General features: G+C 41.0%; 2 protein-coding genes across 2 annotated transcripts in view; one reads left to right on the top strand and one right to left on the bottom strand.

Annotated features, from left to right (window-relative positions):
* Positions 1-852: 852 nt before the first annotated feature.
* Positions 853-6,137, top strand: LOC118430199. The gene is made up of 5 exons (XM_035840909.1): positions 853-1,138; positions 2,171-2,251; positions 2,980-3,090; positions 3,424-4,347; positions 4,846-6,137. Exons 1-5 carry the CDS (start codon positions 853-855, stop codon positions 6,135-6,137), a joined length of 2,694 nt encoding a protein of 897 aa, XP_035696802.1.
* A 968-nt stretch (positions 6,138-7,105) lies between these two features.
* Positions 7,106-21,941, bottom strand: part of LOC118430198 (agrin-like) — a 38,287-nt gene continuing 23,451 nt past the window's right edge. Inside the window, exons 22-38 of the mRNA XM_035840908.1 lie at positions 21,758-21,787; positions 20,744-20,878; positions 19,423-19,647; positions 18,739-18,931; positions 18,058-18,273; positions 17,407-17,651; positions 16,926-17,063; positions 16,174-16,417; positions 15,305-15,416; positions 14,493-14,519; positions 13,191-13,307; positions 12,550-12,742; positions 11,845-11,941; positions 11,056-11,079; positions 10,166-10,387; positions 9,803-9,912; positions 7,106-9,110 (exon numbers count right to left, since the gene is read on the bottom strand). Of these exons, the coding sequence (XP_035696801.1) occupies positions 8,959-9,110; positions 9,803-9,912; positions 10,166-10,387; positions 11,056-11,079; positions 11,845-11,941; positions 12,550-12,742; positions 13,191-13,307; positions 14,493-14,519; positions 15,305-15,416; positions 16,174-16,417; positions 16,926-17,063; positions 17,407-17,651; positions 18,058-18,273; positions 18,739-18,931; positions 19,423-19,647; positions 20,744-20,878; positions 21,758-21,787 (2,480 nt within the window). The 3' untranslated portion in view covers positions 7,106-8,958. The remainder of the gene's footprint in view (positions 9,111-9,802; positions 9,913-10,165; positions 10,388-11,055; positions 11,080-11,844; positions 11,942-12,549; positions 12,743-13,190; positions 13,308-14,492; positions 14,520-15,304; positions 15,417-16,173; positions 16,418-16,925; positions 17,064-17,406; positions 17,652-18,057; positions 18,274-18,738; positions 18,932-19,422; positions 19,648-20,743; positions 20,879-21,757; positions 21,788-21,941) is intronic.

Raw genomic sequence — 21,941 nt, 5'->3', positions numbered from 1 at the left:
TGAATGCGTAGGTTGCAATTAGATGTCTCTACGAAGAAATGTCATCAGAATTCTGGCAGAATTATGGCTCGCAGCGAGAATTCTGGCAGCATTCTGGCTCACGGCCAGAATTCTGGCAGAATCCCCAGAATTCTGCAGAATTGGCCTTCTTCATGGAGACATCTAGTTGTAACCTATATATTCATCATCCATTGATATATCATACTTACAAATATTAATTCATCTGGTTAATCTATTTTGAAATAGATTAAGGTTTTCTGGAATTAAAGTTTTCGTCCAGAATTATGTTGTTGCCTGTTCCTCGTAGAACTCAGTTCCTATTTTGTATGTGTTTCTTTACATCTTTCTGAAACGAAAATCCGAGTCCAGCCCTCAAGCTTTTTTCCTACACTGGCTTTCCGAAGTCTCCAGAAAAGCCAAAGAAAACAAACTCCGGTGAGTTACCGGGTCGTTAAACAACTAAACACCTGTTCTATTTTAAAGAACCCTTAGGCGATCCGAATAGCTTTGTATATGCTAATGACTTTACAAATCAGACAAATCGGGTCATTTGTGTCCACACAAACGCAGAGTGGCTTCGCCCGACACTGTTCAAACACCACGACACAAATGTCCCCATTTCCGAACGACGCCTGCGTACAAAGATTGAACGTTATTTGAAAACTTGACAACCGACGAGAGTCCAAATACTTGCAATCTGTAAATCTGTCCGCTCTTCGCGTCATAAACTGTACTGTGCGTGTTGTTCAAAACAGTCGGACGAGAAGCAGTATTCCAGAATGCGTAATAGAGCCCACCAAAATTGTCGTGAACTGACTCAAGTGGACGGTAAGAGGATCTCTGTGTAAAGGCATGCATGCACTTCTACGGGACTCGCTTCTGAGGAATTCGACAACGTACGTTGACAACTTGAAGAACGTAGAAGAAGTGCTAGCATTCCTCCAAGACTCTGTACTCAGTAGAGAAGAGATAACCCTTATAAAGTCAATCCCCAGGACTGAAGACAAGGTAAAGGTGCTGCTAGAAATCCTGGTCAGCAAGGATGACCAAGCTTTCTACGTTTTCCGCGACGCCCTCAGAAAAACTGGGTTCGGGCACTTGGAGGATTTGCTTGACGACGGCGCCACGGGGTTTACAGGTAAGGGACCAAAGTTGACAAGTTATTTGCCTTTTTCATTGTAACCACACAACCAAGCAAACATGTGAGTACTCTTGTGTAAATCCAAGGCTTTGGTACCAAAGAGGTGAAGGTTTTGGTGTTACACTTAGACCCCATGCTCGAAGTCATAACGTTTTTATAGTAGTAACGGTGGCATGGTATAATTGAGTAGAGCCACGTAGTTGTGTCTGTTTGTACCCACTAAGTTCATACTGTCACTCGACCGCACAAACTCATGCTTGGTCATGTAACTCGAAAACTAAACACACATGTGGTGTGCGGTGCATACAACAGACTTGTTAGCGGCCACCAGACCGCAGCGGTTGGTTGACAACCATGCTCGAATTCCGCTGAATCCGAGACGACAAAATTCCTTTCTGTCAGTTCCGATTACATCAGAGTTTCGTGCATCTTTGAACACTAGAAGCGAGGAGAACTGTGAACATTACACTCAAGTTAATGGCATGACAGCGTCAGTGTTTTACTATCTTTCACAAGAAATAGAATATCATAACGACATAATAACAGTAATACATTTACAATGTCGCAAACTTCATAGAAAGTATACCTGTCTTCATTGACTACAAAACGGTATGTAGGTAATTACAAAGAGCACAACAATTTCATAATCATTCACATAAGCTGAATATGTGTACAAAAATTACATTCCTTTTGCAATTAGATTAACCATGTATCTTAACTCCATATGCATTTACATTTAAAAGTACTGTTTTAAGAAGCGAGAAGAAGTTGAACCTGTACAAATACTTGCAAACATTTAACTCTATAGTTGCATGTAGTAATATAACACGTTCTTACAACACTAGCACTTGTACATAGATTATTTAGAGGTACCTAGAACATTATCATCTTGGCCTGTACTTAGATTGTAAAAGCATAAACTTGCAATGAATTTAGATATTCTTCATTGTATTTCGGTTGTGTTTGAAGAACCTCACTATATGTTCATTGTATGCTGTTATGCTGATCTCTCTCTGATCTGTTTCTAAGGGCCAGGAGCACGGGGGAAACATCGAGTCAAGCGACTGTCCCCTCTGCAGACAAGCAATGTCACACCCAGGAGACCTCACGGTAAGGCTTGGTGTTGCAGCTAGGGTGATGCAGCTTTTCATCATTGAGTAGCTCATTTTATCCCGACTTCTTCGGTTGGCATGACAAATATTATTATTAACGCCATTTTGTAGTAGAGTGTAGATTGTATACCGCCTGTTGAGAAATGAACTGTATAAGGTTATACAAAACCAATTTCCCTATTTCATACACCTAAGTTCTGTAGAAAAATTCATATTCCTAATGCAACTAGACAAACCATCGATCATAAAACATATCTGCTCTTTTATCTCCACTATAACAGAAAAGCGAGGAGAACCTGAATTTATCCAGCAATAGTCTCATTTTGTATATGTGAACTGTATCTTTTCAACATGTCTTGTTGTGACCTGTACTTAGCCCGGTGTGGCAAAAATGTGCAATAAAGGTCTTCATTCATTCATTATTCTACAAGCCTGTGTAGATGTAGAATAGCCAGAGGGGTGTAGACGAAACTGTGGTAATAGGTCACTAGCTATAATGTAGGGGCTGTGTAGATATTCTTTTGATACATGCGGTCAGTAGAGATTGTTTCTTGTTGTTTTATCCTATGTGCAGGACTAACATTGTGGAGATAAAATAAGGTTGTATACATACTAACATGACACATTCGATATTACATATACCGGCTGATGCTTCAAAACATTCTTAAAGCAGTTAAATCTAGACATCTTTTTTTCTATGTCAAACACATTTCATGTTTTATCCAGGGGCCTTTATGAGCAAGATCCCCCAACTGCCTGATATCACAGCGGTAAGGAAAGGTGGGGAGTTGGAGGAGAGACATGTGCTGGGTTTGGAGAGACACGTGGAAAATACAGGTGGCTATTTAACGTTACCAATGTTGCTTCTCAAACTATAAACGTCACACCGCAGTCAAAGTGTTAATATGTGTCTAGGACACATGAAAGTTTCTTTTTCCGTAATTGTTTCTTCTACGGACAGAGAGAATGTAATTTTGCACTTTGTACTTTTATTGTCTGTATTTACTTTTATGTGTTTGTATTTGACCTAGCAAAAGTCACTGTGTGTTTGTCGAGTCAATAAACTGAATAACGTATTGACTACATAAAGGTTTTTGGCCACGCCTCAGGGGTGGAGACTCTTACATTGGTTTACATTTACCGACGTTATGTTTCTCTTCCCTCTTTAAGGAGATTTACGAAGAAAATCAGATTCAACCAGACGAACCAAGAAAAAAGCAGTCTCACCCCGAGAGGAAACGGGAACATGGACAGACGGGGAGCAACGTCCGAACGAACGAGCAACCCAGAACGATGAACTTCCTCAAAAAGAATCCCCACGTAAAGCAAAAGAACGGCCACCTGAGTCTCAATCGGAACAATCTATTGCGCCACCTAGCACAGAAGGTTCCGAACTGCCGGTCCCCCAACTGCAGTGTCTTCAGTTTTCAATACTGAACGTTGAAAGAGTTTCTCCCCAAGCAAGCGAAGCCTCCGAAGAACTTGTAACAGAGACAGATAAAAACGCCCCATCCCCCACGTCCGAATGTACTCTACCGGAAGAGGCTCATCATGATTTCCAGACCCAAACATCTTCAACACACGAAGAACAAGACAGCGACGAACTAATCACAGCAAAGGACACAACCGACGAAACAACCACAGCTGTTTATTCAGAAACTGCCCGACCGAGACGGGCGTACAGATGCAAGTTATCCCTGCACCTGAAAAGTCTTCAACAACACGGCCACAAGTCCAACGTCTCTCAAGCCGAGCAAGATAGACTGAAGAAAGCAGGAGACCTCTTCACGACGGAGCTGATGACCATCTCACAGAGATACAAAGACTTGGAAGCGGTCCTCAAGAAGTACGGATCCACCCTCCAAACCGTATCCAGGGGCAACCGAGCGAATAGTGTGACGTGTCTTCTGCGGTTTCAGTCAGAGGGTGGTTTGGAGGGATTCTGGCAGGCGTACCGGAAAGGGGCCGTTGCCATGGATATGTCACGTGATCTAGTTTCAGACGATGTCTGCAAGGCGGCGAAGAGACTGAACTTTACCGTGGGATGTCACATGGTGGAGAAGGAATACCAGATGGGGAGGGCACACTTTCAAGGTCATTATCTACGTATTGATAGAAACAAGGACAAAGATATGTCTTTTTTTTTAAACATGTAAAGCAATTAAGAATATACAAAGGAAAACACAAGCAGTTAGACGGACCGTGGGCCTCTTTGTGGACTCTATCATTTATGAGTAGTTCTCCCAACTCTGACCTGCCACTTCCTGCATCCTGCCTAGCTTTGAAGTTATCTTCAATCCCTTTTGACCCAACTTCATGTTAGTGTCGACGTGCCTAGGCCTAGCGTCCAAATGTCAATACCAGAAGTATGTACAGAACCTACCGTTTTAAACAAACACCACGTGACTACAAAACCAACAAATCAGAGTTTGTTTTAGAAAAAGACTAAATGAATATTGTAATATATTAGCATTTTGTAATGAAGGCCTAGGGGTAAAATGTTTGTTGCTAGTCATGCTAGTTGCTAGGGAATAGTAAGAGTGAGATATTGATAGATTGATGATTTTTCTTTATCATATTTCCACGTCACAGGTGATTGCCAGGGCCTACTGGACCCGACTCACTATCCGACTTTTGAGAAGTACATCGTGGATTTCTTCCAGGGAGGTGACGGCAGCACCCTGCACGCTCCTTTCCGCACCAGCTCGCTCCTCTCCTGTCTGCTACAGGACAAGTACTTCTGGGCCTTCGTATGCTCCTACTGGAAGGACTGCAGGCAGCCTCCAGCGACCCTGACGGACTTCGTGCTGTACTGTGTGGAGGACGGGTCGAACCTCTCACGGGAAAACGATGGTGAAACTGCTATCCAGTTTTACAAGGTCCTCCACGACAACTTGGCAAAGTTGTCAGGCATCGGCGAAGTAAACATGCAATTCAGCACAACAATCAAGTCAAGATCTTCGTTGGTACGAACTGATGGGCCTTTCCCTAACTTAGACCTACTCCTGTTCATGAACCACCTTAAGGTGCTAGTCTTACAGAATCAAAGACTGTCAGATGCTGACGTAGGGACGCTTTCGCAGCGGTTGATATGTTTAGATCTTCTAGAAGAACTGGACCTCACCAACAATGGTTTGAACGATGCAAACATAGTAGAGCTTACACGGGCTTTTCCCCACGTACGTAACCTCAAGGTTCTCAAGCTAACTGGAAACAAGACAACACCACCGGGTACGAAGCACCTGATAGACGAACTCTCGTCTTTGCAGCATCTAGAAAAGACAGACTTTCGAGTATTAAACCTCTCAGGTGTTCATGTGTCGCCCGAGGACGTCACGAAAATGTCCCACGTGTTTCGCACCATGAGAAACCTAACATCGGTGGATCTAAGCGCCTGTGGGCTAGAAGAAGACTCCGCACTGACGATCGCTGAAACTCTGAGAAAACTTTCTCACGTTCGTAACATTAACATTGCAGGGAATCAGATCACAGACAAAGGTATGTCTGCGATTTTCAGGCAACTACGTCACATGAAAGCTTTGGGTAGAGTGGACGTGAGTTCAAACAAGATGACCACTGCCTGTCTCGCTCTTCTAGCTGACCACATCGGTTCCTTCCATGAACTAAAGGAGTTGATACTTCTCGGTGTTCAAACGGAGACAGACTCTGTGTCTGAGACTCTTCAGCTTGTGCTGGGATTTATTAACAGCTTAGAAGGGTCAATGGGAAGCGGAGGAGATGCGGATTCTTTGTTTGACAAGATCTTGAATGAGGATATGGACGACGAAGTTTTAGAAAGTAACATCAAAGAATCACTGATAAAATCTGAACCGATAGTTATCTGGACGGGTGACTTGTCCGTACATCTCGGCATCATTATGTGATGATCCCCTTAGTTTCCTGTGTCCGTTCACTACGTGTCAGTATAGGGGTACCTAGCGATTCATGTTACGTTATTGTTGCAGCTGCTCTAGCCGATTTTTTCCTACAATAATTTCAACGATTGCTAGCAGTAGCAGCCGTTTTTGACCGACGAAAACTAAACCTACTCTATGGGTGAGCGTGTCATCTTTTATAGACGTCTTGCGGTGACTTAACTGTTCCCATGTTAATCTATTGCGATATTTCCTGCAATGATTTAAACGATCGCGAGAAGCCGCTTTTGATCCATGAAAACTTAACCTGTTTCATCGATGAAAGTGTCATCTTTTGTAAAGACTTACAACGGTAACCGAAGTTTTAGAAGATGCGTCCTTTTAAACTGCTCGGTCAGCGCTATCTCAAGGCATAATACTAATACAGATAAAGTTATCTTTTACAGCGCTACTAAAAACCTATTTATCTAGAAGCAGATGTTAGGGTAGAAAACCATTCTTTTCTGGCTAACCAGACTTCTTTGGCCACCAATGCCCCAACCAAAGATTGTAAGAAAACCCAGTCTGTCAGAAATTCTAGACGCTCTCGGTCTTCAACCCCAAGATCTGCTTAGAGATTACAACATGTGCCCTTGGCTTTGCACGAATCAGACTACAGCAGGGGGCACACCTGCGTACATGGGAGTATTTGCCTCCACCAGGCCCCACAGGTCGTTGTAAAAATAATAGAAAATTGGACAAACGTAAACAGATAACATGTCAGAAGAGTTAACTGGGTCGCTAACCATACTTCTCGGTCAGCTAACTCATCTGGCATGTTATGTATCTATATTTGTCCAATTTAAATTTGTACTATTTTCCCGCGACCTGTGGAGCCTGGTAGAGACTAAGAGCTTCATACGCACCTCAAACGGACTTGAATATATACGCATGTGTGACCCCACCTTAAAGCAGAATGTAAAGCAAAGGAGAATCAATAAAACATCATGAAAGCTTTATTGAAAGGAATGTATTATGGAAAGACATTGTTCAAGTACATGTTGGAAGGATCCATATCCGGACCAATGACTATGGTAAGCTCTCTCTCTCACAACATGGTCACCACTCAATTTCAATGGAGAATTTGATACTATAATTGGAAATATGGATTGATACTGGTCACAATAACTGTCACCAAACAACTCGAGTAATTAAGAACGATTCCTAGGACTATAGATACAACAAACAATAATCAATAACTCATCAATTTAAGGGATACATCATCAAAATCCATGGAGAGAAAAATATAATACATACAGTCTGGTGCTTATGATACTTATATAATAATAAAGAAAAAAAAAACAAGTATTTTGTTGCAACCAAATCCCACAACTACATCTATAATATTTCTCGGGAAAAATTTACCGTAAATAAGACAAAAAAAAGGTTTGAAGGGTAAAAACTCCATACATTCAACCTCACAGTGTGCCTCACACAAAATTCATTTTCTACACAATTTCTTCACATTACTTTACTTCATAACTTCTATATTCCATCAAACTAGGCAAAAAATGCCTTCAATTTGTACAGGTAACTTTTTTTATGCAGCTCAAATCTCTAGCGAAAGAGCTAAAGCACAGATGAGAGCATGGGTTGCAAAGATTTCCCGAGTTACGGTATAACATAGTGATCACTCACTCTAGCAACACTCAAGCTAAATCACATAGTAGAAAGAATTTCATATAAATATATGGCTTATATATTCACAGATTAGTTTCTCCAGATCACAATATATTCACCAAATTGTCCTTAATTTCCAAGATACCTAGATACAACACTAATGTTATATATGTCATGTTTGCTTATGAGTTATAGCATTTGTAGCTATCAAAGACTACCGTATCTAGAGGACTTGAATGCACCTGTACATAGCTAGCTGAGGCTGACCAAACTGTAGCATAAATACAATCTACAAGCCACTAGTAGTAAAAATTGTGTCAGGATAGACCTAGTAACGTGAGCGTATCACATCTTTTTCTAAACCCCTTTTGAGGGTTGTGCCAATAAGTACATGTGTACCAACATGGAGAATTTTGACAACTAAACTTTGTTAATTCTGCCCACTGTTTGGATGTAGTGCTAGATCAAGACATAAAACCATCATATAGACAAGAGAACTCAGAAATGTAACCCTAAGTAGTGAGAAATAGCACCGTCACACTGACCACACACATCGTTATTTTGGTCTCGACAAAAAGAAAGACAACTGTACATGTACAACGATTAAATCCTTTGAATTTTTTTTCTTCTCTGCACATCGAAGGACCTACAACTCTTTATTTATCTCTCCCACACCTCGAGGGCAGGAATTGTCGAAAACGAAAGAGCAGTTTTGGGGACTGGTTTAAGTACGCATATTCCCGTCCAATTTCTAGTGGCTTGTAGGTCTATACAATCCTAAACGGCTGCCTGGCTTTTGAGGGCCTGTTGAATTTCTAAAAAGTGGTATTGGAGGTTTAAACCAAGACTTCTGTCCAAATGTTTTATCCTTATATTGTTTCGAAGGAACAGTCGAACAACTTTTCTTCTGAATGCCCAGCTAAATACTCCGTGTTAAACGTGTAGCGCTCAATATATCCTGACCCCACTGGGGGAAGATAGTAAAATTCATAATTACAGAGATCACTGTACTACAGGCCATTGTATGGAAACCCAGTCTAAACCCAAGTTGCAACAAAATATTGTAGCTCCAATAGTGGTGTGGTGGATACATGTACAAGGTATAAAACTGGCTTGGGCTTCTACCTAAGCTATAAGCTACCCTCCCCCAGGGAAGACATGTTTTCTTTTTTTATCCAGTGCAGGGCTTTAGATTCCTTCTTTCTATGGAGTTCTGTAGAAGGTCTAGCTCTTGTCTGTCGATTTTCACGTCTTTGATGCAGCCTACGAAGCCGGAGTTGTACTCTGAGGGCAGGCCGCTGGGGAGAGCTCCGCTGAATCCACCTGAAATAAAGTAGGAATAGTTTAGTTTAGGTCCATTTCAAAACTCTAAGGTTCATGATTAATTACATATCATCATAGCACATTGTTTCCCATGTTATAACAAAATTACACTCTAATATTTTGCAACTAGATACATTGTTACCATATTTCATCTTTTGGGGCCCACAGAAGTGTAAGTACTGGCCATGGGCTGGTGGATATAAAAGACCAAATGCAATTTTGGCTATTGAAATCAGTCGGATTGTCAGAAAGTTAATAAAGATCTGTAAGCTACAAAAATTTACATGTATGCAGACTTCAGCTGCCTGGCAAAAACAGAAACAAGAAAGCTTCTGAAAAAAGCTGGCCGGTGCGTATTTTGGGAAAAGCCTGGATGTTAAACAAAATCACATGAAAAAATAGTTTTTAAGCATGATCGAATTACTGAATTGATCTGTCTTCTATTAAAAAAAACATTACATGAGATTTGTCTAACAAAGAAAAAAAAATTGTTACAAGTGGGGTTCGAACCCACGATCCACGGCTGCAAAAGCAAATCGCTATCTGCACCCAGAGCCGTAGACCGTTCGGCCACGCTATAACGGGTACATGCACATTGATGACATGTAACTTTTTATTCAGACTGAAAGGTTGGGATATTGGGAGAGGGGCATACTGGCTTAACTATACCAGATGGTGCACTCAGTACATACCTATCCAGAGGACACCATCAGTGTTGAGCTGGGAGGCACCAGGCGGTGACTCTCCCGTCTGAGTGGAGCCTTCCACCCCCACAATCTCCAGTGAGCCCTCCCGCTTGTTCCTGGAGATACAAAGACAAGAGATTGATAGTTATAAAAACACAAAACAGTCAGACTTCTAGTAGAGCGCACAATACCACGCAACCGCTGAAGTCTCGGCCACAACTTGTCACACAAATAATCGAAAGTGAGTTTGGTCAGTCGGTAGTTTTTCTGCCAGTCAGAGCCTGTAAATGTACTTAGCACTCTATGTTCCCATCACTGTCATGGCCGCCGCGCACATGAAAAAGGTGTATTGCAGTAGTAAACACTCACCTGTCAGCCACAATGGTGACCCAACGTCCCGTGTTCACCGTGATCGGAGACTCGATGGTGAACGGTTGTTTTCCCAGTTTGTAGGTCAGCTGGGGTTTCCCGCCCACGATGGCAAGGGCGATGAAGTCACCGCCGCCGGGCTTGTGGTTCCAGAGCAGCAGCCCGTGGTCAGAGGTCGTCCGGAAGGTCACCTCAAAGTGATTGTCGTCCTGGTTGGGCTCCCTGAAGGTCAAAGGTTGGAACGCAAAATGAGAATTGGCGAACAAAAAGAATTCCTATAGTACACACTGTACTGGAACAGTAAGAAGGAAAGGTCTTACTTTAATTTCTTTGGAGTGCCACCTAGCTTGGAGAAAACACACTGCTTCACTATATATGAATGAATTATGTTAGCCCTTATTGTTATGTTAACAAGGATGTTAAACTTTATCCTATACCTCTATTTTGTACTATATGTAATAGCTGTTGCCATACTTTGTACCATGTACAATTGTCGTGCAATAAAGTTCTTCTTCTTCTATAACCACCAAGGGGATATTGTCCTACTATTTCATATTTCAACTGATGTTGATGCATGTAGATTTGCTGTTACTGACCACTATTTACTGTTGAATATCCTTTTGTACCTTGTCTAAATGTATAAACAAATACAAATATTGTGATGGAAGTGTTTTACAAAACAATTGTTGAGACACAAGTGAGACAAAGTAGGAGCCAAAACATCATTGTCCACAAACATGACAAGAACAGTCTCTGAGCTTCTTACTAATTTTCATAGATAAAGGACAGATGCCATTTTGTTTCAGCAGGGTACACAAGCATCAGATACATGTACAAGATCAGAGAGACTTCAAATCATGAGAAAAGAAAGAGGAAGAAGAGAGACTTACTGTTCTCGAATAGAATTGGACTCCCTTGAAGATAAAAGCAGAGAGAGGAAGAGAGAGAAAGCGAACAAGTTTAGACATGCACTACACACGAGTTACATTTTGTACATGTACATGTAATGCTAGTTCACCTTTATCCGCGGGGTAACCTATATCCGTTCTTTTAGAAAAACTAGGGGTTTTAGGGATAGAAAGCCTACAGACAGTGATTTCAAATTGCAATACTCAAAACATAGCAATTTGAAACAACTGCCTGTCGAAAGTGATATCCCTTAATATCGTTTACAAAAAAAACGGATATAGGTTATTCCGCAGATAAAGGTGAAAAAGCGTAACAATGTACAGTGCTCAGGGAGGGGTAGCATGGTGCAACATTGGAAAAAACAAAGAAAGCTTCACATACTTAAACAATCAAACAGAACAAAGTAAAATTTAATAATCAAGCTCACAGGAAAAACAACAGGAAATCAGACTACTGTAAAATATGTTTGGTGGTTTTATGTTTGTAGTTTTCAAGGTGAACATTAAACTTAAAGGCCCCCCTCCCCTCTTTAACACAAAAACTCTGCATGCAGTTTCATGGTGAACAGTCCCTTTTTCCCCTACGTACGTCGAACATTTTTCCCATTTCTATCTACAGTTATACATTTCTTGATTAAGGTATTATTCGAAGATAGATGCTTTATGCACTAGGCTCTCATGCAAAACCAAAGACAAAGAAGGAAGTCACACAGTTGTTGTAGACAATAGTCTGAAAGTACAAAGAATTGTGGAGTGTATAAAGGCACGCACCTTTTGTTGATGGCGTTGGGATAGCTGAGGATGGTTGTCCCGTCAAGGCCGACGCCTTCCTGTCGCAGAGGGGCGGGGTCGACTGACTCACTTGGAGCTGTCAATCAAACAAAGACAACCATGAAAAAAATTGCATTTTTTCTTCCTCTTGCAATGATAAATGTGCTTGGATCACAAAATGTCCTATCAGGTCGCTTATCAGTAAGCCTTACATACAGCTTTTTAAGCTTCTTGCTCGACAACGATGACCAACATTTTTCTTGCTCTTGCAAAGGATAAATGTGCTTAAATCACTAATTGTCCTATCAGGTTGCTCAATAATAAGCCTTACATACAGTAGAGATTTTTAAACTTCTTGCTCTTTCTTACTCCACTTGCTTTTATTTGCTCCTCTCTACAAGCAACTTGCACTATACAGCCTGATATGCATGTTAAAAAAAGATGTAGGGCACACTATCAAACATCTTATATATGGCCTCCTTCGGTCAATATTGACCATGGTAAAATCCTAATTGATATCAGCCCTACAGCGTCGACTGTGGCTTAACAACTTAAGGTACATGTAAGATACATCTTCTTGTCTTGGCTGGACTTCACGAACGAAGATCATCTAGGGGTTCAGCACTAGCAAAGTGAAGCTAACAATATGTACACAGGGCACATACCACATATCAAACAACAATCATATCAATGGATGTTACATACCTTTCTCACAGCGTTTCCCTGTATAGCCAGCGGAACATTCGCACTTGTAGTCCGCCATCATGGGCTTGCACACGCCTCCGTTTTTACAGGGGTTGTCCTTACGGGTGCACCCGTGTTTCTCGAAGTTTTCGATGTCCACAGCGGCGAGGGCACCGTCAACAAGATCAGGCACCTCCACATCTGCGATGACCAGCTAAAGAAAAGAACAGGGATGAAATTCACAACGTACACCCACATCTTGATTTTACATATCAGGCAATTTCATTTACATTGATAGCAGATATCAGCTGCAAGCCTGCAACCAAAATCAGCAACTTTATAGTTTATTTTTAACTTTCTTTGCTACATTATGGCCATTAAGAAGCACAAAATGGTAGCTTTCACATACTAAATGTACAACACATAGTACAAGAAATTACACAAGAAGAAATATGCACAAATTTCCAAACTAAGTTGTCATTCATTTATTGATGGAATCTACCCAAGACGGCCAGTTTGATGTTTCTGTTTTCGACTGCATTGGTGTATTGACTGGCAATGGCAAGCTTGTTATTTTTGTCATTTTTTGTTACCCTCCACCCTGCAATATAAACATGTGCAACTACATGTATAATGTAAACAGGTTTAGATTTATTGCCTACCTTTTGTATGGCGCCTGTGAATCCGGTGGTGATGTCAGCGTCGCGTGCGAAAGTGGAGTAATCGTCGCCACCGCCAATAAACAGATCTAGACCAAGGTTCAGCTGGGACAGCGTACCCTGCAAGGGATCGTGGGAAGGCTGTTAGCAGAGGATGATGGGATGGTTTGGATTTTTTTCTTCTATGTAGATAGTCCTCAAGAAAAGTTGGACATTGAACAGGGGAGGGTGCATGGTCTACGTGTGGATGTTTGTTCAAGTGCAACTGAAGGAAGTGTGTGCAGATGTCAATGTAGGTACTTTATCTGTTTGCCAACTGTGCAGCAACTGCAGATGGTGGCAAAGTCTTGTCATGTTTTTCCTACAAGCAGTATCATAAGCCATGCAAAGCCAAGCCTCATACAATTATTATAATAATGCTCATTGAACAAGCTTAGGACATTCACCAGCAATTGAAGCATGTTTGTCATTGATTGCATCATCTAAAAGCATTAATGTCAATTCACATCAACAATTCTGTGTGATTGTACATCCAACAAGTCATGTGCACGTCATTTCACCAATCACAAAATCATGCAGTAAGATTCCATGCTATTAGAATTATCGTGGTGCATTTCTAACATGCAAATTATTATAGTGCAGCTTCATATATAGTGCAGCGTCTTCCTCAGCAGGTGCAGTTTGCAGCTTTTTTTGGTTAGACTTTTGACTGCAAAATGGAATGGAAAGATCTGGTCACAAATAAATGACTTTCAGAAGCCTCAGAAAATGTCTAATCAACTCCATAGTAATGTTGACTACTTGTATGTAAAGATTAGCTGTAGTCATTCAGATTAAAGATAATAGTTGAAAAAAAAAGAGAATTTCTTCTACAAGAGTACAAAGAAAGTTCTAACTATAATTTCTACACAAGTATAGATTTATTAAAGAATGAAGAAATGATCCTAGTTGGTGGGAAAATGAGAATTTCTTCTACAAGAAAACTAAGAAAGTCCTAGCTATAATTTCTACACGAGTTTAAAATTTTTAAGAATGAGGAAATTATCATTGCCGGAAAAAATTATTTCTTCTAAAAGAAAACTCAGAAAGATCTAGCTATAATTTCTGCAAGAGTTTAGATATTCAAAGAATGAGGAAATGATAATAATTGGTCAAGAAATACTACTGACTACATATGACTGGTATTCAGTTTAGATTTTCAGAGGATTAGAGACAATCATTGTGATTGGTTGAGAGGCTGTTGAGGCTTCTGAAAGTGATGTATCCTGACCAATCAAAGTGCAGATGAGGGGTAAGCCTCATTACCTCCGGTACATTGTTGGATGGCCCACCCTTTTGTGTAGCGGGGAGAAAGCAACAAGTCACATTAGCAGCAAGAAAAGCAAAGCAACGAGATACAGTGAAGGACCAGCAAAAGTGGGCCTCCCCTATTCTTGAAGTAGTACTTTCCTACCAATGCACTGGCTTCTATCTTATATTTGGGACAATGCACTTCAAAAATAGGGGTGGTCAGGCTGTTTGAATGACAGATTCAGTACCAAGGACAAAAACCAATGACAGATTTGCAACAAATCATTTATGGTCATTCATTTTTCTACACTATAAAACTAACAACATTCTTCAGGAATTAACATATAAAGTAGCAAGAATAGGCATTTCAGATCTCATGCAAGCAAGAAACACACTAAGTACACAATAAGAAGAAATGGCAACGTTTTACGCCAAAAAGCAGACAAGCAACTATATGATTTTGGAAACGGTCAGACATTTCAAACAACATTAAGTGTTTTTCGTCAGTGACAATGGACCAATCTTGTTGGAGAGAGTTTTACATCCTAGCTGTGGATTGACATGCAAAAGAGATCTAGTTGAAGAACAGGTTTATCCTAACTATGAACTACTGTAATATGCAAAAAGGGGACAGATTCCAACAAGATTTCTCCATTGTCAATGACAAAAAAAAAATATCCAGTTGCTTGAGTAACTGCTTTTTGGCATATTTTATTACCTGGATGTCTAATCTTCACCGAGGTAATGTTTTAGTTTACATCTATCAAAACACAGGAAGAGAGAAAAACACATTTTGTACTAGGAGAGCAAGTCTTTGGACCACTTACAGGTGACTCTCCTGTGCCCACGACCTTGCCATCCAAGGTCATCTGCCCTCGTCTCAAGTTACGATCCAGCTTGACCTCGTGCCATTCGTTCAGACTGATGGGATCTTCCGATCTGAGATCACAGGAAAAAATGTTGGGATAATTTTGCAACCCTTTTTAAAGCAGTAAACATAGGAAGCATATTTCTTACATGCATGTACAGGACATAGATTTCAAGATGATAGCATGAATGACAAATGACATTCAGAGTCAAACCTGTACATACAAAAATGCAAGGACCACCTGGCCAGAGTGATCACTTTTTTGGTGGTAGCTTACATAATTTTCCCCATTGACACAAGCACTATGAAATTCAATCTAAAACAAGGATATTTTTAAAAGAACTCACCACAATCTGTTCAAACTGGGGCCCCATTTTGGTAGAAACTTTAGTTTGCTAAATATATTTAGTCCCTTGTTTAACCTTCCCGACAACTTATATTTCAGAATGCAACTTTTTTAGACAAACTTCTGTCTTTGCAATGCTCGCTTCAGTTTTGGAGTTCTCAGAGGCAGGGTTGTAGCCAGCCCAAAATCATTTTCCGTCCCCTCGATTTGAATGGCTTTGGCACAGCGTTCCTAGGGGGGTCCAGGGGCATGGTCCCAAGGAAATTTTGAAATCTAGACCCTCTGAAACACTATTTCCTGCATTTGGAGGGTTAAATTTTGCTCACAGAGGACAGAATGGGTAAAATTTTCCGTCCCCAGCTGCAAAAATTCCGTCAAAGGACGGAAGGACGGGTGCTGGCTACAACCCTGCTCAGAGGATTGAATGTCAGTGGCCATCTTATTTGGTAAAATGTCAGTGGAACATCATCGTATCTACGTACCTGATATCAGCAGGACCCTTCCCCAAGTTAAATCTGAAGACCAGGTATCCGTCCTTCAGGTTCAAGGACACAAAGTCTCCCTTGCCGTCAGTCTTCTGTCCGTTGTACAGGAGCATGCCGTTGTTCTTGGTTGCGTAGAAGATGACCTCAGCACTCAGGGACTTGCTGACGGCAGTCAGACCTGGGCGCTGGATGTAGGAGTTACCGCTGAATTCTGGGATGAAGGTCTGGACGTCTTCAATTTCTGAAAGCAAGGTATGGAAAATAATTAATTTCACAACTGTACAGTATTCAGTGCTTGAAAGTTTACACTAGAAAGATGCAGGCGAACAAGTAACCATCATATACTATCATTAGATTTCCAACTACATGTACTTAATGACATTAACCAACTATATTACCATGTTGTCCCATCGTGCAATATTCTATAACAGTATAAGCTGCATCTACCATTCTTTAAGTCTTTGGTATCACAGGGATCAAACTAACCCCCTATTGAAGGCGAAAACTGTACCCACTCGGCCATTGCATTTTTTTCTTAAAATACAGTAGAAGCCGCTTAATTGCACGGCCTATTTGCCAGTGAATTTCGTACAATTATCCGTCTGGTGCAATAATGCAAAGGTATCTAGCTTGACTGCACCGGTTTGGGATTTTGGGATTTCGTACAATTAGAGTCTCTAACAGAAGTGTGCGTTAATCCATTGTGCAATTAACTGGCTTCTACTGTACATTATCATACTAGTACATACCTTCATCACAGAGCCTTCCCCTTCTCCCTACAGGACACTTGCACAGGAACCCTCCCTCAGGTTTCATGGTGCACAGTGCACTGGGGTGGCACGGGTTGGGGTCACAGGGGTCGCTGGCAGCATGGCCGCACAGGGGACCTTGGGTGCAAGGGTCATACAAAATTATAAACAATAGGCTAAAGGTCATATCAAATATGTATATAAATGAGATCTGTATATGTAGAGAATGGTAAAGCAAACAGAAAAACCAGAGTTTTAAGATTCTTTATTTTATGGTGTTTGTAATTTAAGTATCTGCTCAGTGCAAATAAAGATGTGATTTCACTTTTCAGTTATTTCTGCTCTGTAAGGTAATTGTTGTACAGTTTCAAATAAATAAATGCTCTATGCACTCAAACTGTATACCCCTTTCAAATAACTGTATACCCATTGTTTCAAAAAGGACCAACCCGTCGACAAGAAAAAAACAACAGTTTCTCACCATGGAAGCCTTGCTTGCAGACGCATCTGAAGTTCCCGTCGTTCGTCTCCTCACACTGTCCCTCGTTCTGACACGGCTTGGCTTTGCAGGGGTCTGACCCGCACTCGCTCACGCCCACACCGAACATCATGTCCTTGCCGTTGGGTCGAAGGTCGTACATCTTCTCCTGACCCTTCTGGTCGATGACCTTCAGCTCGCGGATGCAGCCCTTAAATCCACCAGTCACACCAATGCGCTGGTACACCCTGTGTGATAGAGAATGGGTAGGCACTTTATATCTCTTTCCTCAACCGACTCGGGTGACAATGAGTACCTAGTTTCTGTAAGTGACGTCATCTTGGATGGGATGTTTCAAAATGTTTCAAGACAGTCACACCACGAGCATGTTTAAGATCCCACCTCTCTTATCAAAAAGAGTAGGGCCATTCCCATTAGCTTGTGTTTACACAATCTCTTGTTGGCTGGAGTTAATGACCTCCTACAACTGTAGAGCTGGCCGCTAGGAGTGCGATTTTAGTCAGGCTATCTTCCTAGTAGATCAAACCTTACAGTCCAGCCTTACGTAGAATGCACTTATGTACTTACATGTACTGTACGAAACTGGTGTGTTACATGCAAATACGCATTAAACAGATTCACCACATGCCCTACCTTTCTCTGTCCTCTGGCGGGATGTTGCCCACATAGAAGTCATCGTCTAGGTTCAGTCCTGTCGTTTTCCCGGGGCTGGCGCCAGTGGTGTCCGGCTCGTTGCCGATGCGGATGTAGCCGTCACGTTTCACGCGAGACGCAGACACCGTGTACCAGCGGTTTGGCTCCAAGGGGAGGGAGTGTATGATTTCTGAAGGGCCTGATCCAAGGTCATATCTGTGAAGGTCACAGTCAGTCTGGTTAGCATGACCAAGGAGTGACAGCCAATGAGAAATGAACAAATGAATGATGAAGAATTCAAACTCTGTCCTTCCAAAAAAATTTTCTTTTCATTACTGTAATCATTCAAAAACTTTACTCCTTACACCATACATTTCAATGTAGCTTACATGTTGTTTTATACATTCCATAAAATGTTACTGACTTAAAGATGTTATTTTCACATGCTTTGATGTCACATGTTGCCAAGATATACACACAGAATGACTTTTAGATATACATACAGAATGAGATTTTAGGGAATAATGTCCCCCCAGTGATGAAATTCCTGATCATTTTCTGCCACTGCAGTGGTGACCAGCAAAAACCTTTCATTGCAAATGACTCAATTTGAAGTTTCTGCATTTAATACCATTTCCAACAGCAGTCTACAGAATCGATTTTAAGGAACGTAGAACTTACTGGAACTGGAGTTTCCCATTGACGATAGCAAGAGAGATGAAGTCCTTTCCGCTCTTCTGTCCGTTGTAGACCAGGAGACCATCCTTCCCAGTGTACCTGAAGTCCAACATGATGGTCCCGCTAAGGAACACCTTGATAGTCTTAAAGGCGATGTAGGAGTCTCCTCCGAAGGCTGGCTGGTAGAAGAACACCTCTGTAAAGAAAAAAACAACAAACAGATTTTAGTATGTTTTTCTTTTGCTGTTTCACTGGTTGACCACACAGGATGCCAGTGCACGTGGTGTCATCTTTAAATTTGCTTGTTCCTAAATGCTATCACACCTGCCATTCTGGCTATAACTTAACCTTAAAGACAAAAACATTGCTAACTACTTATAATCTACAACATTTCAGAAATTGAAGAGTCTATGTAGTCTAAAACAGGGTGGAGTGTGGTTTCTAAATTAAATTACTTTTCATAGATAAAAATTGAATTCCTTTGTGATAGCATTAAGGCTACCTGGAGTTATCAAACTATGCAATTCAATTTAACCACTTTATTCTATTTTGCATTCTATTGTACAAGACAGTGACTGTCACAATGTCTTAATAAAAGTTACCCTTGTACCATATCATGATGTGCATCTAAATCTACATAGTAGATTCGCCACAAGTTTCACAACATTAAATGAACTGATTTCCTACCTTCTTCACACACTGGACCAGTCCACCCAGCTGGACACGAACACTCGAAGCTCCTCCCGTTGTTCATCTTCTTACACGTTCCGCCATGCATGCAGGGTACGCTGCTGCAGGGGGTACGATCTACCGGGGGCGGCGTAACCGTGACCGGCGGGCGTATCGTCTCTGTCGTCTTCAGTGGTGGGAACGTAGACATCTTCTTTGTTGGTGTGACCAGATTTTCCGACGCTGTTTATAAGGACGGGGGGAAGGAATGTATTCGTTAAGAATTATACAGGATGGGTTGTTCTGAAGGGCTTTTGATTCAACCAACCTCAGTGTCGTATAAAACATGATAGCGAAAAAGGCCAGAAGATGTAAAAGGACTTCAAAAAGATCAATGACGTGGCTTCGAATAGGAACAAATGTAAAACGGCAAATATGTTGTCGAACAAAGAATTTGACTAGGAATACTGGTGAATCGTGAAAGCATTGTAGACTTCTAAATAAACTGTTGGGATAATTGTGAGAAGGTGTCTATGGGGATACATGAGGTGAAGGGTCAGGAATGGTAGCCTGGGTGCTATCTGAGTTTAGTTTTCCTAACTTGGCTCCTATAATTATTGTGGGGATATAGGAGACCAAGCAATCTAACTTAGATGGCACCGAGTCTACACCAATGGCTAGTTGGAAGTGAAATGGGAAAGGGGGCTTACTTAGGGCTTCAACAAGATTTTCTTCACAAGGGTCTGAGTTTTGAGAGGAGTGGATTCGGGTGTTTGAGTCATGAGGTGGGACACAGTGAGAGGGTGGGTGAGGCTGGGTTAGCTGAATCAATAAGGGCAGAATACGGGCACAACGTCTTGATAACAATGGGCACAGTAGGCAGCCTTCCTCTCTATACAAGCAAGTGGTGAAAGACAATACTTGTTCCAATGAAATTCTATCAATGACTTTTCAACACGCCATAAGAAAAGGATGTTACTTTTCTGGTGCATGATTGATGAAATTTTACAATTCAAACTATCAATTGAGAAAAGGACAGCGTCTTTTGATTCATAACTTTTCAAGTAGTCAGTCACAGAGTATATAAGACTTTCAAAAATGTTTCAATTACTTCGCAAACCAAGCAGATAAAAAAGTTCAAATTAAGAAACACAGCTTTCTCTTGGATTCAAAAATTTCCACAATTTTGCAGTATTTCGGCATGTACAATAATCAATTTAATTTTGAACATATCTTCATTCTTGAGATGGAAATGATGTCTCTTGTTACACTTTGTTATCTAGTCATTGTGCCTATATTTCTCTCGCCCAACATTAACACACCATAACGTCACACTCACCGCTCGTGGGGGGCACACGAGTGGACTCAGTTGGCAAAACCGTTTCCTTTGTACCTTCGGGCATGCTAGGTTTGTCGGTCGCGTTTTCTGAAGCAGGGGTTCGTGTTAGGTTGGTAGGACATGTCGTGTTGCGACCTGAGCAGAAGGGGTCGTTTCAGAGGAAGGATAGAGAACCCATCACCGCACACCACAGCAGCAAGGGTTAGAGGTCAAAGTGCAGAGAATTTGGGTCAAAGGGCGAGAAGAGTGAAAAAGAGAAACTTTCATCAAGGTTTGCAATTAGATAGAAGAGAGATAGTTTGAGATTTCAGACTGGTTTAATAAGAAAGGGTTAGGTTTTAGACAATATGTTGTACTTTTCATTAGCTTGAGAAGTTCCTGTGAGTAAAGAGAACTGCAAAGCAAGGTCAAACAACCACAACGGCAAAGGTCATGCAACAGGTCATCACAAAACTTCTCTAAAATTATTAATGTAAAATCAAGAACACCATCCATGCATGCAGAGTACTTTTTACAAGACAATATTTAGTGAAATAGAGATTTTAAAGCTAAGGTAAATAGAAACTTTATTAAACAGAAAAAGATATTTCATATTGCTGCAAACTTTGCCAGTTCTGTACCTGCATGTAAGTTGGCATGTTTTATTTAAAATCAATACTTTTCCCAATCATTTTGTCAATTGTTTCACTTGATATTTCAAAAACCTGAAGTACAGACATACTTTTTCATCAAAAGAAAATTAATTTATTGTCACACTTGCCAAAAAATAATAATACTTGCCAGTAACAACATGACTAAAAGAATTACCAACAAACTTTCCAAAAGCTTGTTGGTAAGCGCTTTATTTTGTGTACGGATATAAAGTCTTAAAAATTGTATCATTATGTTAACTACCATCACAGATGAACTTACATCCAAGCTTTCCAAAAGTTAATGAACGACAGAGTTTGCAGCAAAGTTAAACAAAATCAGGAAAATGAAAACCAAGCCGGAGCAGAGATACACAGCTCTCACCTGTCGGAGTTACAGCCGCTGTCGTAACATCTGCAGAGAGACCACCACCATGGGGTTAGAGGGCACAGGTAAGAGGTCATAGATCACAGTTCAAGGTGAAAGCCTAGGTTGTTTCTCTTAATATGCACAGGTATAGATAACTGCTAAAGATTCATGCTTTTTTTAGACTAAAAGATAATATCGA

This window comes from Branchiostoma floridae, chromosome 14 (assembly GCF_000003815.2).
Source record: "Branchiostoma floridae strain S238N-H82 chromosome 14, Bfl_VNyyK, whole genome shotgun sequence".
NCBI classification, from domain to species: domain Eukaryota; kingdom Metazoa; phylum Chordata; class Leptocardii; order Amphioxiformes; family Branchiostomatidae; genus Branchiostoma; species Branchiostoma floridae.
The sequence above is the reverse complement of the archived record's forward strand: the minus strand, read 5'-3'. Positions and strand labels throughout refer to the sequence as shown.